General features: G+C 45.1%; 1 protein-coding gene across 1 annotated transcript; it reads right to left on the reverse strand.

Moving 5' to 3' along the window:
* Positions 1–1,204: 1,204 nt before the first annotated feature.
* Positions 1,205–14,120, reverse strand: LOC110299699 (acylcarnitine hydrolase). The gene is made up of 12 exons (XM_021169466.3): positions 13,993–14,120; positions 11,150–11,354; positions 10,280–10,421; positions 5,955–6,088; positions 5,607–5,865; positions 4,709–4,807; positions 4,301–4,441; positions 4,108–4,161; positions 3,738–3,882; positions 3,196–3,333; positions 2,280–2,352; positions 1,205–1,857 (listed from the first exon to the last, which is right to left on the reverse strand). The coding sequence occupies exons 1-12, from the start codon at positions 14,063–14,065 to the stop codon at positions 1,689–1,691; spliced, it is 1,632 nt and encodes a 543-aa protein (XP_021025125.3). The 5' UTR covers positions 14,066–14,120; the 3' UTR covers positions 1,205–1,688.
* Between the last annotated feature and the right edge of the window lie 965 nt (positions 14,121–15,085).

Genomic DNA, 15,085 nt, shown 5'->3' on the forward strand with positions numbered 1-15,085 from the left:
TCTTTTGAGTCAGAGACTCAACTCATACCACACAGAAATCTGATGGCATTTGACTTATAAACTTCTGCTATTGGTGTGTTATCTAGCTTACCATTTTTAAGAGAGATATTGGCTTTACTCTGTTGCTTAGGGTGACTGGTGCTTTTTTTTTTTGATTTTTAATATTTTTATTACATATTTTCCTCAATTACATTTCCAATGCTATCCCTAAAGTCCCCCATAGCGCCCCCCACTTTCCTACCCACCCATTCCCATTCTTTTGGCCCTGGCATTCCCCTATATTGGGGCATATAAAGTTTGCAAGTCCAATGGGCCTCTCATTCCAATGATGGCCGACTAGGCCATCTTTCGATACATATGCAGCTAGAGACAAGAGCTCCGGGGTTCTGGTTAGTACATCATGTTGTTCCAACAATAGGGTTGCAGATCCCTTTAGCTCCTTGGGTACTTTCTCTAGCTTCTCCATTGGGAGCCCTGTGATCCATCCAATAGCTGACTGTGAACATCCACTCCTGTGTTTGCTAGGCCCCGGCATCGTCTCACAAGAGACAGCTATATTTGGGTCCTTTCAGCAAAATCTTGCTAGTGTATTGAATGGTGTCAGCGTTTAGAAGCTGATTATGGGACGGATCCCTGGATACAGCAGTCTCTAAATGGTCCATCCTTTCATCACAGCTACGAACTTTGTCTCTGTAACTCCTTCCCTGGGTGTTTTGTTCCCAATTCTAAGAAGGTGCACAGTGTCCACACTTTGGTCTTCATTCTTCTTGAGTTTCATGCGTTTATCAAATTGTATCTTATATCTTGGGTATCCTAAGTTTTGGGCTAATATCCACTTATCAATGAATACATATTGTATGAGTTCTTTTGTGATTGTGTTACTTCACTCAAGATGATGCCCTCCAGGTCCATCCATTTGGCTAGGAATTTCATAAATTCATTCTTTTTAATAGCTGAGTAGTACTCCATTGTGTAAATGTACCATAATTTCTGTATCCATTCCTCTGTTGAGGGACATCTGGGTTCTTTCCAGCTTCTGGCTATTATAAATAAGGCTGCTATGAACATAGTGGAGCATGTGTGACTGGTGCTTTTGTACTTCTCTTGTCTTAGGCTCTGAACAGAAGGGGCCACAGATACCGACTACAGAGCTCAACTTGCAATGTGTGAAGTTTTGGTTTGGAACACATGAAGACAACAGAACTCTGCATCCTTAGGTTTCTTTATTGGCTACTTGAAAATAACAAAGGAATGAGTCTTGCTGAGAGAGAACATGGGATTTTCACATAGCCCACCCCCATGTAGTTAATATTTCCAAAGCTTCTCTTTTATTTGAAGAGGATCTGAGCCTTGGAGATGAGGAGAGGATGAGAGATGAGGAGAGTAAGGAGGGAGCCTTGTCCCAGTGGAATGTGAAAACTGGGACACATATCATACATCTATACAATCATGGGACATTTACTGAGTGGGTCTCATAAAAGGTGTCCCAACATGTTGAGTAATGAGTGACACACCAACAGGTTGTCGTACATGTTGGCCAAATGGACAACTTTAGAGGTTAGGAATGCTTTTGTTATTTTTAGGCTCTACAAGAATTCTGAGTGGGCTTTAAGAATGTTAGGCTGACCCCACATGTACTCAATCCTACACATCATTTCTCTCACAGGACACTACAGATCTTTGTGATTTTACTGAGACTCCTTTAGCTCCTGGATCTTCTGGGGAAGAGTCTGGGTCCAGAAATGATGCCTTCTGGCCTTCAGGGCTCGGCCCACAGCAGGCTGGGTGTCCAGCTTCAGATACTGCTCACTGTGGTCAAAAACAGGCCAGTAGGGTAGACCCAAGCTGTTGGGGTTCCTGTGGATATGCCACACAGCAGAGAAGGTGAAAGTCACTCTCATCCAAGGCCTGATCTCCTAATTTGTGTCAGGGCAGTGAACCAATTAGGCCAAGGGTTGAGGGGGCTGATGGGGCAAGTGTCCTTGTACAGGGATACAAGTGTCACCCACTAGTTTCTGTTCCATGTGGGGCAAGACTACCTGACCAGTTTCATGTCTCTGTCTCAGAGGGAAATTTTAAGGAACAGTACCATGGCACCTGCCAGGTCACTGGAGTATGATGAATAACCAATATGTACAATATATCTAAGCGTGCCCTGGGGTGAGGTGACTCTACCATGTGATGAATTATCCATTCATGATAATGAGATCATCAATCACAAATGGAGCCCTAGATAGGGACTCACCACTGAGGAGGTTGGGGAAGGGATGTGTTCTCACCTATGCCGTGCGAAGTTGGCCCAGTACTTCATCATCCTCCTGCTCAGCAGCTTCTCCTCCACAGTGAGGTCAACTGTAGCCAATGGGAAGACAAAGGTTCAGGTCCCAGCCTCCTGATGCAGCTGTCTACATATGCTCCACAGTCTCCATTCTTACTGCAGCCCGACCCTGAACTCCAGGTTTCTTTCCCTTCCTCCTTTACCACCCAGGATCCAAGAGCCACCCACACCTCTAATTGAATTCCTCCATGTTCATTTCTGCCCCGGTGTGTCCTCATTCCCTCTAGGCTAAGTGTGGTGGCTTGGATGATACAATCTCCACAGGCTCACGTATTTGTATGCTTGGTCCCAGATAGTAGAATTGTTTGGGAAGAATTAGGAGGCATGGCCAAGCAGGAGGAGGTATGTCACTGGAAGTTGGCTTTGAGGTTTAAAAGTCCACTCTATCCCAGCTCTCTCTCTCTCTCTCTCTCTCTCTCTCTCTCTCTCTCTCTCTCTCTCTCTCTCCCTCTCTCTCTTTCCTCTGTCTAACACACTCTCTCTACCTTGTGCTTATAGTTCAGGATGTAAGCATTTAGCCATTGCTCTAGTGTTCTGTCTGCCTGTATGCTGCCATTAATCCATCCATGATGCCCATGGACTCTCTCCATTTGAAGCTGAACGTTCAAATACATTCTCTCTTTCTTCTATAAGTTGCCTTTGTAATAGTGTCTCATAACAGCAATAGAAAAGTAACTAATGTAATAATAGATTATACTTGGAAGGGTCCAGATTCTAATCTACGTGTGCCTTTTAAGCTGGAAATGGTACACTCTTGATCATGTCTTCTCCCAGAGCTTGATTTTTCTCTACTGGACTTGAAGCTCAGGTACCCACCTGGTACCCCATTCAGCTCATAGAAAACAAGAAAAACTCACGTTGCATGCCCCAGAAGGAGTTCCCAAAGACAAAGGGCACCTCATCTCCATGGTCAGCTTTCACATGGGGTGGTCTGACATCATTGAGGTACTTGGCCTTATGATCGAACTCATAAAAGTAGACAGGGGCATGGGAGCCTAGAGGTGAGGACACATGGTGACATGACATTCTCTTACCTGGAGCTTTCCTGCCTAACCCTTGGTGACAAGGTACATTGGTATGAAGTTATCTAGTGTCACAATTGTCAAATGGGTGGTTCCAGGCTGGAGGACTAGTTATGGAAAAGTGCTTGGCTAACCAGTGACCATGACCTTCCCAGCTGAGTAGTTTTGACAAATCAATAGAGTAATAGAAATTTGTTTGCTTATCTGTACCTGGATAAGATTTTGCTCTTACACTAGAAAGAAATACTGCTGTATTTCTTGGTCCTTGGATGTCTGGTACCAGGACCATGATCCAGACATGGGAAAGAACCTAAACACTACAGAGTTCTAGGACCCATGGCTCTGAGGTCCAATGCCCCCATTATATGTATACTCACTCTGAAAATGTGCTACTTGGAGTGCAGGGATAATGAACATGAAGTCTCCCATCATCTCTCTGAACTGTGCTTGGAGGGTCTGGGCATCCTCAGTGTCCCCCATGTACTCTTCCATTAGCAGGTCACTACACTCAGGAGGCAGCATCTACACCAACATCAGGAAGAATGAGGTTAGACAGGTTCTTGTTTTGAGAGGCAGCAACCTCTGTGTGAAGAATGTGTTTGGAGATGTGATAGGGTAAGGGGGAAAGGTCTAAGTTCTTGGGGGATTCCATCCATAACCACACATATATACATACATACGTTGTTTCCAGGTATGCTATCTATACAGAGATCTTTTTTCTTGGAGGCAGTATTCAAGGTGTCTCACCATCTGTGCTGCTGTATTCTTCAGAACAGACTGCAGGGTCTCTGTGGTTATTTCCTTTATAGTTTGATCAGAGTCCACAATTTGGGAGACAGAAGACAGTTTTAATGCAAGGTGTGATGGATAGGGATCAATCTTCCACTGCCCACCATAGGGACTCCAGACTTCTAGGGAATTGGAACTGTGTGTGCCTCACCAAGGGGAGAAGCCAATCATATTCATCACTGTTGATACCAATGATGCTGGGGACGGGGTGAAAATCCACAGAAGTCAACAATTCTTGGGGGTGATTGGGTAGGAACTCCCCATCTACCATGGCAGGGATCATCTTGAAGACCTGAGGAACATCCAAGGTCAGTGATGAAGATCAAATCCATGTATATATACTGTTATCTACTGGTAACCATTACTCTCCTTTCTTTGTCTCAGGATACTTCCCCACCCCTGGCAGAGATTCTACATCTATTAGGATATCTTGGTGTTCATTATACACACAGGATTAAAAGGATATCAAACATGGAGCATAGGTAATTTGTTTAGACTAGTAGGGACTGACTCCCATATCCTGTAGACCAGGTCCTCCAAGACACACAATTCTCCCAACCTCGTTAATAGCCAGAATCTCCTCTTCACTCTTGCTTCTCAGACAGCGCACCAGGGTCTCTGAGTCTATGGCCTCACAACTAGATAAGGTGGCCACTGTCTGTAAAGAGACCAGGCAGGGGTTGGTTCATCCTAGTAGGCAAGGAGAAGAGTTTTCCTAATCCCAATTGGATGCCACTGTGCCCAAGTATCTTCATGCTGTGCAGATTAGAGTAAGTATGAAATTCCCATTTTCTTGCTCCCCAGATGTGACAGCCAGAGGGGTCATTCTACCTAAGCATCTTTAAAAATAAGCTGTGTGTGTGTGTGTGTGTGTGTGTGTATGTGTGTGTGTGCTCACAAGTGCATATGTGTTCATGTGTGACTTTGGGAGTGCCTATGCCATGGTTTGTGTGCAAAGACCAGAGGACACCATTTTGTTGCTAGTTCTCACCTTCCATCTTGTTTGATAAGTGGTCCTTTATAGTTTCTCTCCTGCCTACAAGAGTCTATCTTGCTTGTGACTTTCTAGGGATTTTTTTTGGGGGGGGGGTCTCTGCCTCCTATCTTACCATGGGAAGGCTTACAAACTTGCAGCTTTGTGTGTTTTCTGGGGCATCTGAGCCCAGGTCCTTATTCTTATAAACAAGGTAAGTGCTTTTATCTACTGGGCCACATCTTCAACTCAGGCATGTTTGTTTTTGATGGATAATGGAAGCCACAAGGTGCTTATATATGCTTACTACACTCAGCCTGTATAAATCAGAGAGAAGCTGATTCTAACCCTCGAGTCTCCCAGAAAGTACTGGAAAGAAGCTATTGCCCATGTTCCTTGTTTTCCCCACTGAGCAGACTTCCAGAGTATCAGAGGGTGAGGGCTGAAGCTGCAGGGTCATTGATGGGATGGTAGAGATACTCACTGTGTAGACCACCTCAGAGGTGTTGGAGATAAGGCCAGGCAGCAGGGCCACCCCACTCTGCATGATGGCACCATGGAAAAGTCCTTGGGACATAGGGGATACCACAAGTGAAGACACACTTGTGCCACCTGCTGACTCGCCAAAAATTGTGACCTGGTCAGGGTTGCCTCCAAAGTAGGCGATGTTCTGCTGGACCCAGCCTAGAGCAGCCACTTGGTCCAGGAATCCCCAGTTGCCTCTGGCGTGCTCATCTCCAGAGCTGAGAAGTGGCAGGGAAAGAAAGAATCACAGGGCTTTCTTATTTCTGTTCATCCACTACTGTACAGCACAGGCCAGACCCAGGCTTACCTGAAGAAGCCCAGGATACCCAGGCGGTACTGGATATTGACCACCACCACATCCTCAGTGGCTGCCAGCGTGGACCCATCATACATGGAAGCCATGCCCATAACCAGTGCACCACCATGGATCCACACCATTACCTGTGGAAAGCAAGTCAGAAGCTAGGAGGTTCCCACCCAGCTCTAGCTCCACCCGGAGTGTTTCCTACTTTACCTAATGCTTTGTCTTCATGTACCTAGGCACCCAGAGAAAACTCCCCCAGGATGTCCTCACCAGGGCCACAGACAGAGCCCTGGTACCATCTCTTTAAATGGCTCTACATCCACACCACTGCTCTCACTACTCTGAAATGAAATAAAAGGGGGGTGTTTTCATCAGTGTCTTTTCTGATTATTAATCAGTGTCTCAGCTGGTTATGTGATGCATGCCTTTAATACCAGAACCCTGGGATCAGGCAAGCTGCCCATGCACCTTCTCCACTTCTCTGCCCCAGATCAATTCTCAGGGTTGCTCCTAGAGCTGCAACAGAACACTAGCTGCAGCTTCCCCTCCCCTGTCTTCATCTCCTGTGGATCCCTCAGACCATCCCCCATGTTCTTCTTTTCCCATCTCATCCCTGGGACCCAACCCTCAACTCAGGGGCAACCACCAACAAAGTCTACCAGATGACCAGGTAGGTTGACTATAGACTTTCTTTCTCTCTGTTCCCCTAGATCCAATTCTCAGGGTCACCCCTAGCACTGCAATAGACCATCTCTCCCTGGCCTCCCCTTCCCCAAGCTTCCAACACCAGCAAGAATTCCCTGTGAACACACCAGCCAAGCATGTCAGTAAAACAGGTAGCATGCAGCCATGCACTCTGAAAATCTAGGGATAGAGACAGAAACCAAAGAAAACAAAGGCCACCAAACAAACACAAATTCAGAAATCAGTACCTAGACTTATAATCACCCCAAAACCAGATGCCTAGACACCAGCATAAGAACACAATGCTAGGGCAATATGTCTCCACTAGAGCCCAGCTATTTGCCACAGCAGGTCCTGAATATCCAACATAGCTGAAACAGTGAACGAAGACCTTGAAGCCAACTTTATGAAGAAGGTAGAGGTCCTTAAAGTAGAAACGTATAGCTCCCTTAAAGAAATCCAGGAAAACAGGAACAAACAATTGGAGGAAATGAATAAATCTTAAAGAAAGCAAAGAGGAAACAGTCCTCTTTGAAAGAAATAAAACTGTTCAAGATCTGAAGATGGAAATAGAAGCAATAAAGAAAACACAAACTGAGGGAATCCTGGAAAGGAAAAAGTAGGCATGCAAACAGGAACTGTAGAGGCAAGCTTCAACAACAGAATATAAGAGATGGAAGAGAGAACCTCAGGCATTAAAGGAACAATGAAAGAAATGGATCCAGCAGAGAAGGAAAATGTTAAATCTAAAAAATTACCGACACAAACATCCAGAAAATCTGGGACACTGGGAAAAGACCAAACCTAAGAACCACAGAAACAGAGGGCAAAGTTTTCAGTTCAAAGACCCAGGAAATATTTTCAACGAAAACAGGAAAAAGTTTCCTAATTTTCAGGAGATGCTTATAAAGGTACAAGTAGCATACAGAATATCAAACAGACTGGACCAGAAAAGAAAATCTGCTTGCCGCATCATAATCAAAACACTGAGCATACAGAACAAAGAAAGGATATTAAAAGCAGCGAGAAAAAGAGGCCAAATAACATGTAAAGGCAGAACTATTAGCATTACACATGACTTCTCAGTGGAGACTCTAAAACCCAGAAGGGTCTGGACAGATATTCACGAGACTCTAAGAGACCACAGATGCCAGCCCAACAAAACTTTGAATCACCACAGATGAAGAAAGCAAGATATTCCACGATAAAGTCAAATTTAAACAATACCTATCTACAGATCAAGCCCTACAGAAGGAAAATTCCAACCCAAGGATGTTAACTGCATCCATGAAAACATGACATAACCTCATAGCACAAAACCAAGGGAAGGGAAACACACACACACACACACACACACACACACACACACACACACCATCACCACCATGAACTCTGCATGAAAAAGGATGCAACTAGAAAAAAATTATTCTGAGTGAGGTAATCCAGACCCAGAAAGGCAAATATAGCACATAGTCACTTGTAAGTGGACATTGTCTGTTAAGTAAATTAAAATCAAGCTACAATCCACAGACCCAGAGGGGTTAGGCAAACAGAAAGGCTCTAGGAAGATGCATGGACTTCCCTGGGAAAGGGAAATAGAATGGATTTGGGGGTGGACTGGGGGATGGGTGGGGATGGGAGTGGTAAGGACCAGGTGGGGGACATGGAGAGAGAGAGAGAGCTGGGATTGGGGAGCATTGGGAATGGTGGTATGGAAACCTAGTGTAGTGGGGACTTCCTGGAATCTATGAGGGTGACTGACCCTAGTGAGGACCCCTAGTAATGGAGGATATGGAGTCTGAACTGGATGTCTTTTGTAGTCAGTCAAGGCTTCCAGTGGTGGGACTGAGTTGCATTCAGTTGAGTTGCTGGCTGAGGAGATCCTGTAGAGATCTCTAAGCAACCTATGCTGATGCTAGGACAGAAAGTTGCTCTCTGGAAACTAACAGCAGGATGCCATTGCCAAAGACAACATCTACATAGCTCCTTGGATGTAGAGAATTTGAGCTGGTGCCTGCATGGAGCCTTCATCCCTGTGCTTAGTATCTTTGAAGTAGGTAAGGTATGGAAAGAGAAACCTGGGCACCCACCCACCCACCCATACAAACCTCATCCTATCATCTGTCCTGACTGCAAGATGTGCTGGGGCAATGGTAGCTCAGAACTTGTGGGAGTGACCATGTTTAACTTGAGGCCCATACTAGGTGAGGGAACCCATGCTCTACACTACTTGAGCAGCCAGGAATGAGAGACTGGATAGCCTAGAGTCCAAGGGAACTAGAACCAAACATAACCGGCAATCAATCAACCAACCAACCAACCAATCAATCAATATCAGTGAAGTGATTTCTAATGATCTTCTGCTATAATTATAGATCAGTGCCTTGTGCAGTTGTCAAAATAGAGTCTTCCTTTGGCAGCAGATGGGAGCAGATGCAGAGACCTACAGCCGGACATTATGCAGAGAGTATAAATTGGAGGTTTCCATCAGATCCCTCCTCTCAGAGATCTGGGAACCTAGCAGAAGAAGGGAGGAAAGACTGTAGGAGTCAGAGAGGATGGGGGACACGAACAGGACATAGCCCACCAAAGGAACTAAGCAGGGCTAACATGAGCTCACAGAGTCTCAAGCAGCAAGCACAGGGCCTGCATGGGTCTGCACCAGCTCCTCTGTGCATCTGTCATGGCTGTTAGCTTGGGGTTTTTGTGGTACTCCTAACAGTATGTGTGGGTGTCTCTGACTCTTTTGCCTGCCTTCTGGGAGTCTTTTACTCCTACTGGATTGTCTTGTCCAGCTTTGATATGGGTGTTTGTGTCTAGTCTTGTGGCATCTTGTTATGTAGTATTTGGTTGATACCCCTGGGAAGCCTGCTCTTTCCTGAAGGGGAAATGGAGGTGGAGAGGATCTGGGGGAAAGAGGATTAGGGGAAGCTGGGAAGAGTGGAGGGAGGGAAAACTGTGTTCAGGATGTATTGTATGAGAGAGGATCTATTTTCAATGAAATATGTATATTTATTTAATATAATAATATATGAATAATATAAATATATATTTACATGTACTACACAATTTATATATTTTACATATAAATTTAAAAATATTTTAAAGTTTTACAATAAATATTAAAATATATAATATATTTAAAAATTTATATATTATTTAAATATATAAATAAAAATATAAAATATGTATCTATATCAGAACTCTGGAAGCAGATGTCAAAGCTCTCTGAATTTGAGGCCAGTCTAGTTTACATAGTAAGTTCCAGACCAGCCAGGGTTACAAAATGAGACACTTTCAAAAAACCAAACCAAACCAAACCAAACCAAACCAAACCAAACCAAACCAAAAACTCACCCATACCTGCACAATGGGTAACCCTTGATAATAAACTGGCATGACCTCAGGGTTTAGCTCTCAGGCCTCTGGTAGGTAGTGTGAGATTTGAGTTGATTAAAGAGCCACAACCTCTGGCGTCTCAGAGTCTTTAGGTCTCTGTGCCCCATACCCAGGGGTTAGTTTGTGCCAAGGCAAAGAAGTTCTTCCTGGATATGATAGGGGGAGCTTCTCATCAGGCCTCACATTGAGTTTCCTGAACAAATGAACTCCCATCCCCCCAAAGTTGGCCACAGCCTGACACTCACAGGCAGGTTAGAGCCCTCCTGGGCGTGGGCTGGTGTGTAGATGTTGAGATACAGGCAGTCCTCAGACATAGGGATGGGAGGCATGCTCAGATTCATCATCTCCAGACTCTCTGCATTCACGGTTTCAGAATTCTGTAGACACCTGGGAACAATGACAGACAGTTATTCCAAGAAATGGAATACAGTGGTTAAAAAAAGACCCTGAGTATATATTCACTCCCAGCCATCAGTATTTAGCTCCCAGGCCTCTGGTAGGTTGTGTGAGATTTGAGTTGCTCAAGGAGGCACAACCTCTCTCTGCCCTGCGGTGTCTTGATAACATGTGATCCCTCTCCAAAATCTCTTCCCATCACAGGCTCTGGGATAGCTGGTATCGATCTCAAACTTCCACTGAGGCTGTCAATTGGGAGGGGGCCTTGGATCCCACTTCTTTGAACGTGATGTTGACATCTCCATCTGTGAAAACTATTGGTGTATGTAATGATACAACTTCTCTTTGTGCTCTCTGAGACCTGGTATCGGAGCGCTGAACCTAGATAGCTGCTGCACTAATAAGCAGGGTGGTGGGACATCCTTGCTCTCATATTCAGACTCTCAAGGAACTGTCTTCTTTTCCAGAGTCTCCATTTGGAAGACATGTATTTGTTTCTTGGCCAGTGGTGCCTTAGATACTTTAGGTTGGTGCATTGATTGTGGAGGGCAATTTTGCCAAGAAACCATTGTTACCTTGGCCTCTCTCTGGCATCGTCAGAATATCCCCATCACAGGGAGAATGCAACTGAGGGGTTGAGATGGAGAAAGCCTGGCTCAGAGTTCTGAGTTCCTGTCCATTCCAGGGCCTGAAGTTCCCTGGGCCTCAGGAGAACTTACTTGGGTGGGTGGGTGGTCCCATTCCTCACACCGCTCCATGGTTCAGGAGGTTGAGGGGGTGCAAACCTCAGCTGACCTAGAGGTGGCTTGGCAAAGGGAATTCCCAGGAACGTGTGGACACCCACTCTGGTGTCATTCAAGTGGACAAGACTGCCCCGAACCTGTCCTGTATGGGTGGTCCTGATGGGTCTGGCTGAGTCTTCACCTGTGAGTAACATATGATATCAAGGTTAGGTTTGTCCAATCATCCATCTTCAAACTATGGGTGTTGCTACTTTCTTGTGAGCCTCAGCTCAGCCTTCTCCAAGTATCCTGGTTTCCAAATACTGCTAACTGCCAGGCACCAGATTATCCAACCAGGCTCACTGAAGGGCATCCATCCTTATGAGCTCAATAATACATTTTATACTTGATGCAGTTCAAGTGCTGTGAGAGAGGAATCCCTGCAGGTTTGCTGTCACTAACCTAGCTTCATTGAGAGAGCCTGTCTGGAGGGAATGAGGCAGAGAGCAAAAGGGACACCCACATTCTCTTTTGCCCTCTGTGTTTGACAGGTACACATATCCACATATAGTTTGCACACACCACACAAGCATACACAACATAAGCGCGCTCGCGTGCACACACACACACACACACACACACACACACACACACACACACACACATGAATATAATTTTTAAAAGACCAGGCTGTTGGAGCTGGGGTTGAAGAGCAAAGTCATGATTGAAAGTCACCTAATAATCCTGGTAAACCTAGGATATTCGAGTCCCAGTGTTCAGTAAAATGGGAGATGAGCTAGGTCCTCTTCCTCAGCCTAGGTTCTGCCTTGGGCACTACACCAAGCCCCAATTCTCCAAGCCTAGGGTATAGGGAGGTATCCACTGAGGCTCTCTGAGTGAAGTTTTCATGTCTCCACCCCTGTCTAGTCCACTGGGTTCTCACTTCTCCACCAAGTCCCACTTCCATGGCAACTTGTCTCCACAGTATCATGTTCCAACATAGCAGAATTTGGCAGACCTGCCCTGTTTTCATAAAAAGAGTGAAAACCTTCCACACCTGATAAATATGGATTGCATGTTTGATTCTACCTGGTGTGGTATCAAGTAGCCACTCCCAGGGACCAGAGGCTCTCGTCCCTAACCCCTGCAATATGCTGTCTACAGGATATGGTGCCACATGACATATCTGTCTACATTGCTCATTGAGGTAATGGGCCACTAGTAACTGTCACTGCTACAGCAACAGACAAAACCTGTTAAAATTGGTCTGGTAAGAGTCAAGCTACATACAGGATGCTTTGTCCACCAAGAGATGCTCTCCACAGAATCCCATGTATTGGAATACTTTTTGTCAGGAGGTAGGAAAAACACAACCAAGAAAGAGGTGCTTTTTGATCAATATGTGAAAAATTAAAAAAAAATCTATGCACATATTTTTAAATAAAACAGAATTGGAGTTTACTAAGCAGAGATTCTGAATACATGTGGGGAAAGGATAATGCCCCTCTAATCACATGTGTAGCCTTCTCAAGAGTCTCCTTGTCTTTATAATAACCATATGTGCAAAAAGTGGGCCCATGAAGAGAAACAAAAAAGGAGTAGAAAATTACCCTGTAATTAAATCTCAACAAACAACATCTATGTTATGTTTAAAACCAAACCATTCCCATGGATTGGATTGTCATCTGACTATATGATATTTCAAATTCCTTACTTTGTTAAGAATTTCTGTCCAAATTTATTTCCAGATCTACCCCCACCTCTGTTTAGTAACAATGCTAAAATTGTTATGGGATTCTGTTTTTACACATCTCTACATTTAACTTTTTTATTTTTCCTGAGACAGGTTCTTGCTATGTAGCCCAAGCTCGCCTGCAACTGAAAAGCCTCTTGCCTTTTCTGTCTCATCCAGCATGCTATTTACACGGAGATGCCAACATAGCAGCCTACACCTATCTTCTTTATCATGTATGAGACAGGATGGGACACAACTCTGTCCCCCTTCTAGTTATTAGTAATTCTGAACCCAGAACCCAAACAAGAATGTTCAAATAAGCCAAAAGGAAGTAGGGCAGATTGTCCTGCCCAGAAGGTCCTGGTGGCATTTCAAGTCTGGACACCATCAGGCAGGGATCACAGTGTGAAGTCCAATATGGTCTCCGTACGGTAGATCTGATTGTGGCCTGGCAGGAGATCAGCATGGTTCACGCTTGATCACCACTGGGTAAGAGGCATCAGACCTTGTGCCCAATGTCCTGCTGGCTCATCTTCTTGTAAGTCCAAAGTCTTTGTGGCAGGCCCAGAGCACATGCTCTTTGCCTTGAAAGCCAAGTTATGCCTTTTCCAAAGGTCAGAGAATGGGGAAGGGAACCTGGGCCTCTCAGTTTGGCAATTATCTTTAGGGCTGGAGAACTATATAAAGGAGGGTCAGGAAGCTTTCTAAGGGCCATTTTGGAGCATACCAGGATGCTTTTCTGTTCCAGGGGGTAAAACATCTAGAAATAAACGACTTCATAAAGGTATGATTAATTTCATTATGACTCCAAGGGTCAATAGCAGCTACAGTCACAGGCACAGCCACATACAGAGGAAGGAAATGCCCCATCTGTCCCTTTGTATTTCTTTCATCCCCGGTGCTCTTCAGAGCCTCTCATAATGAGCTGGTCCCTTAGGCACCACTGACTTTCTGTGTGCTCAGAGGTCACTTTGCCACTCTGTCATCTCTACCTGTTCCTCCTCCCTCCTTACCACCCTCCCTACCATAGCTTCAGTCTTTGGCTCTGAAAAAAAAAAAGGCAACTCTGGTCTCTGGTCCCCATCACCAACCTAGGGCATCTCACCATGCACATGGAGGAGAAACAGAAGACCACAGGCTACCGCAGTCAGCCAAAAAGGAGGTATGACCAGCGACATGATCAGCTCTCAGGCCCGTGTCTGTGCTGCTATGGGATTCACTGCATGCCTTGCCCAGACAGATATTTGGACCCTAAGAGTTGTAGGCGGGAACTTGGTGGGCAGGGCGAAGTTGTTGCAGGAGGGCTGTATTCACTAGGTGGAACTGGTAGGAGCCAGGGCTCAGCAGGTGGGGCAAACTGTCTTTTGCTGTGTATATATTCTTGTTTTTGGCCGTTCGAGGCACAGCACACCTTCGGGAGCTATTCTAGACAGCAGCAACTCTCACCTCAAACCTGGAGTCATAGCATTTCCTGTCCTTGAAGTCACAAGCCCAGTGTGGCTGTTGGGTAGAAAGCAAGGAACAGAAAGCCGTAACTGTGGACAGATGCTACGGTTGTTTTCCCAATGAGGTGTGTACTGTGAGCTTCCCACAGATGAGCTGTGTGAATATTTGAGAATCATGCTCTTGGTAAAGAGAGAGCATGGGCAAGCACAGGGTCCTCTGAGACCACCCTTTTCTCCAAAACTCCTTGTCTTCTTGAGTCACAGAGTCTGCATTCAGGTCCCTCCTCCCTTACAGTGATCATCTTAAGTCCACACATACCCCTCCCTGGGAGGCCATGACTGTTTTAGTGAAAGTCATTGCAATGGTGGCAATTTATTGTGCGTTTTAAATTACATAATAATTTTCCATTATGGCACTTTACACATGTATTTAATGTTTTAAAAACACATTCTCCCCCAGTCTTCTTCTCTTGCCCTATTCCATCTTTCACCCATGATCTCTCTTCTTCCCAATTAGTACATATCCTACCTTCCTAGTTTTAAAGGGTTTCATTTTAATATTTACGTTTTACATGTAAGGTTTTTACCTACATATATGTAGATATACCTTATATGTGCCTGGTGCCCACAGAGGCCCAAAAATGGTGTTGGATCCTCTGGAATTGAGGTAAGTACGGTTATGAGCTGCCATGTGGTTGAATGGAACTCTCTGTGAGCACAGCAAGTGCTCTAACCACTGAGCAATGTCTCCAG

The sequence above is a fragment of the Mus caroli genome, unplaced genomic scaffold (assembly GCF_978045245.1).
Source record: "Mus caroli unplaced genomic scaffold, Mus_caroli_1 scaffold_10, whole genome shotgun sequence".
Taxonomy (NCBI): Eukaryota; Metazoa; Chordata; class Mammalia; order Rodentia; family Muridae; genus Mus; species Mus caroli.

What these genes read in the sequence shown, in the direction of transcription:
- LOC110299699 (XM_021169466.3), bottom strand. Translation starts at nt 14,065, where the DNA reads ATGTCGCTGGTCATACCTCCTTTTTGGCTGACTGCGGTAGCCTGTGGT. An exon ending in GGGACCACCCACCCACCCAA is followed by an intron (nt 10,422 to 11,149) that starts GTAAGTTCTCCT and finishes CATTGTTCCCAG; the next exon opens with GTGTCTACAGAATTCTGAAA. An exon ending in AGATTCTGGCTATTAACGAG is followed by an intron (nt 4,442 to 4,708) that starts GTTGGGAGAATT and finishes GATGTTCCTCAG; the next exon opens with GTCTTCAAGATGATCCCTGC.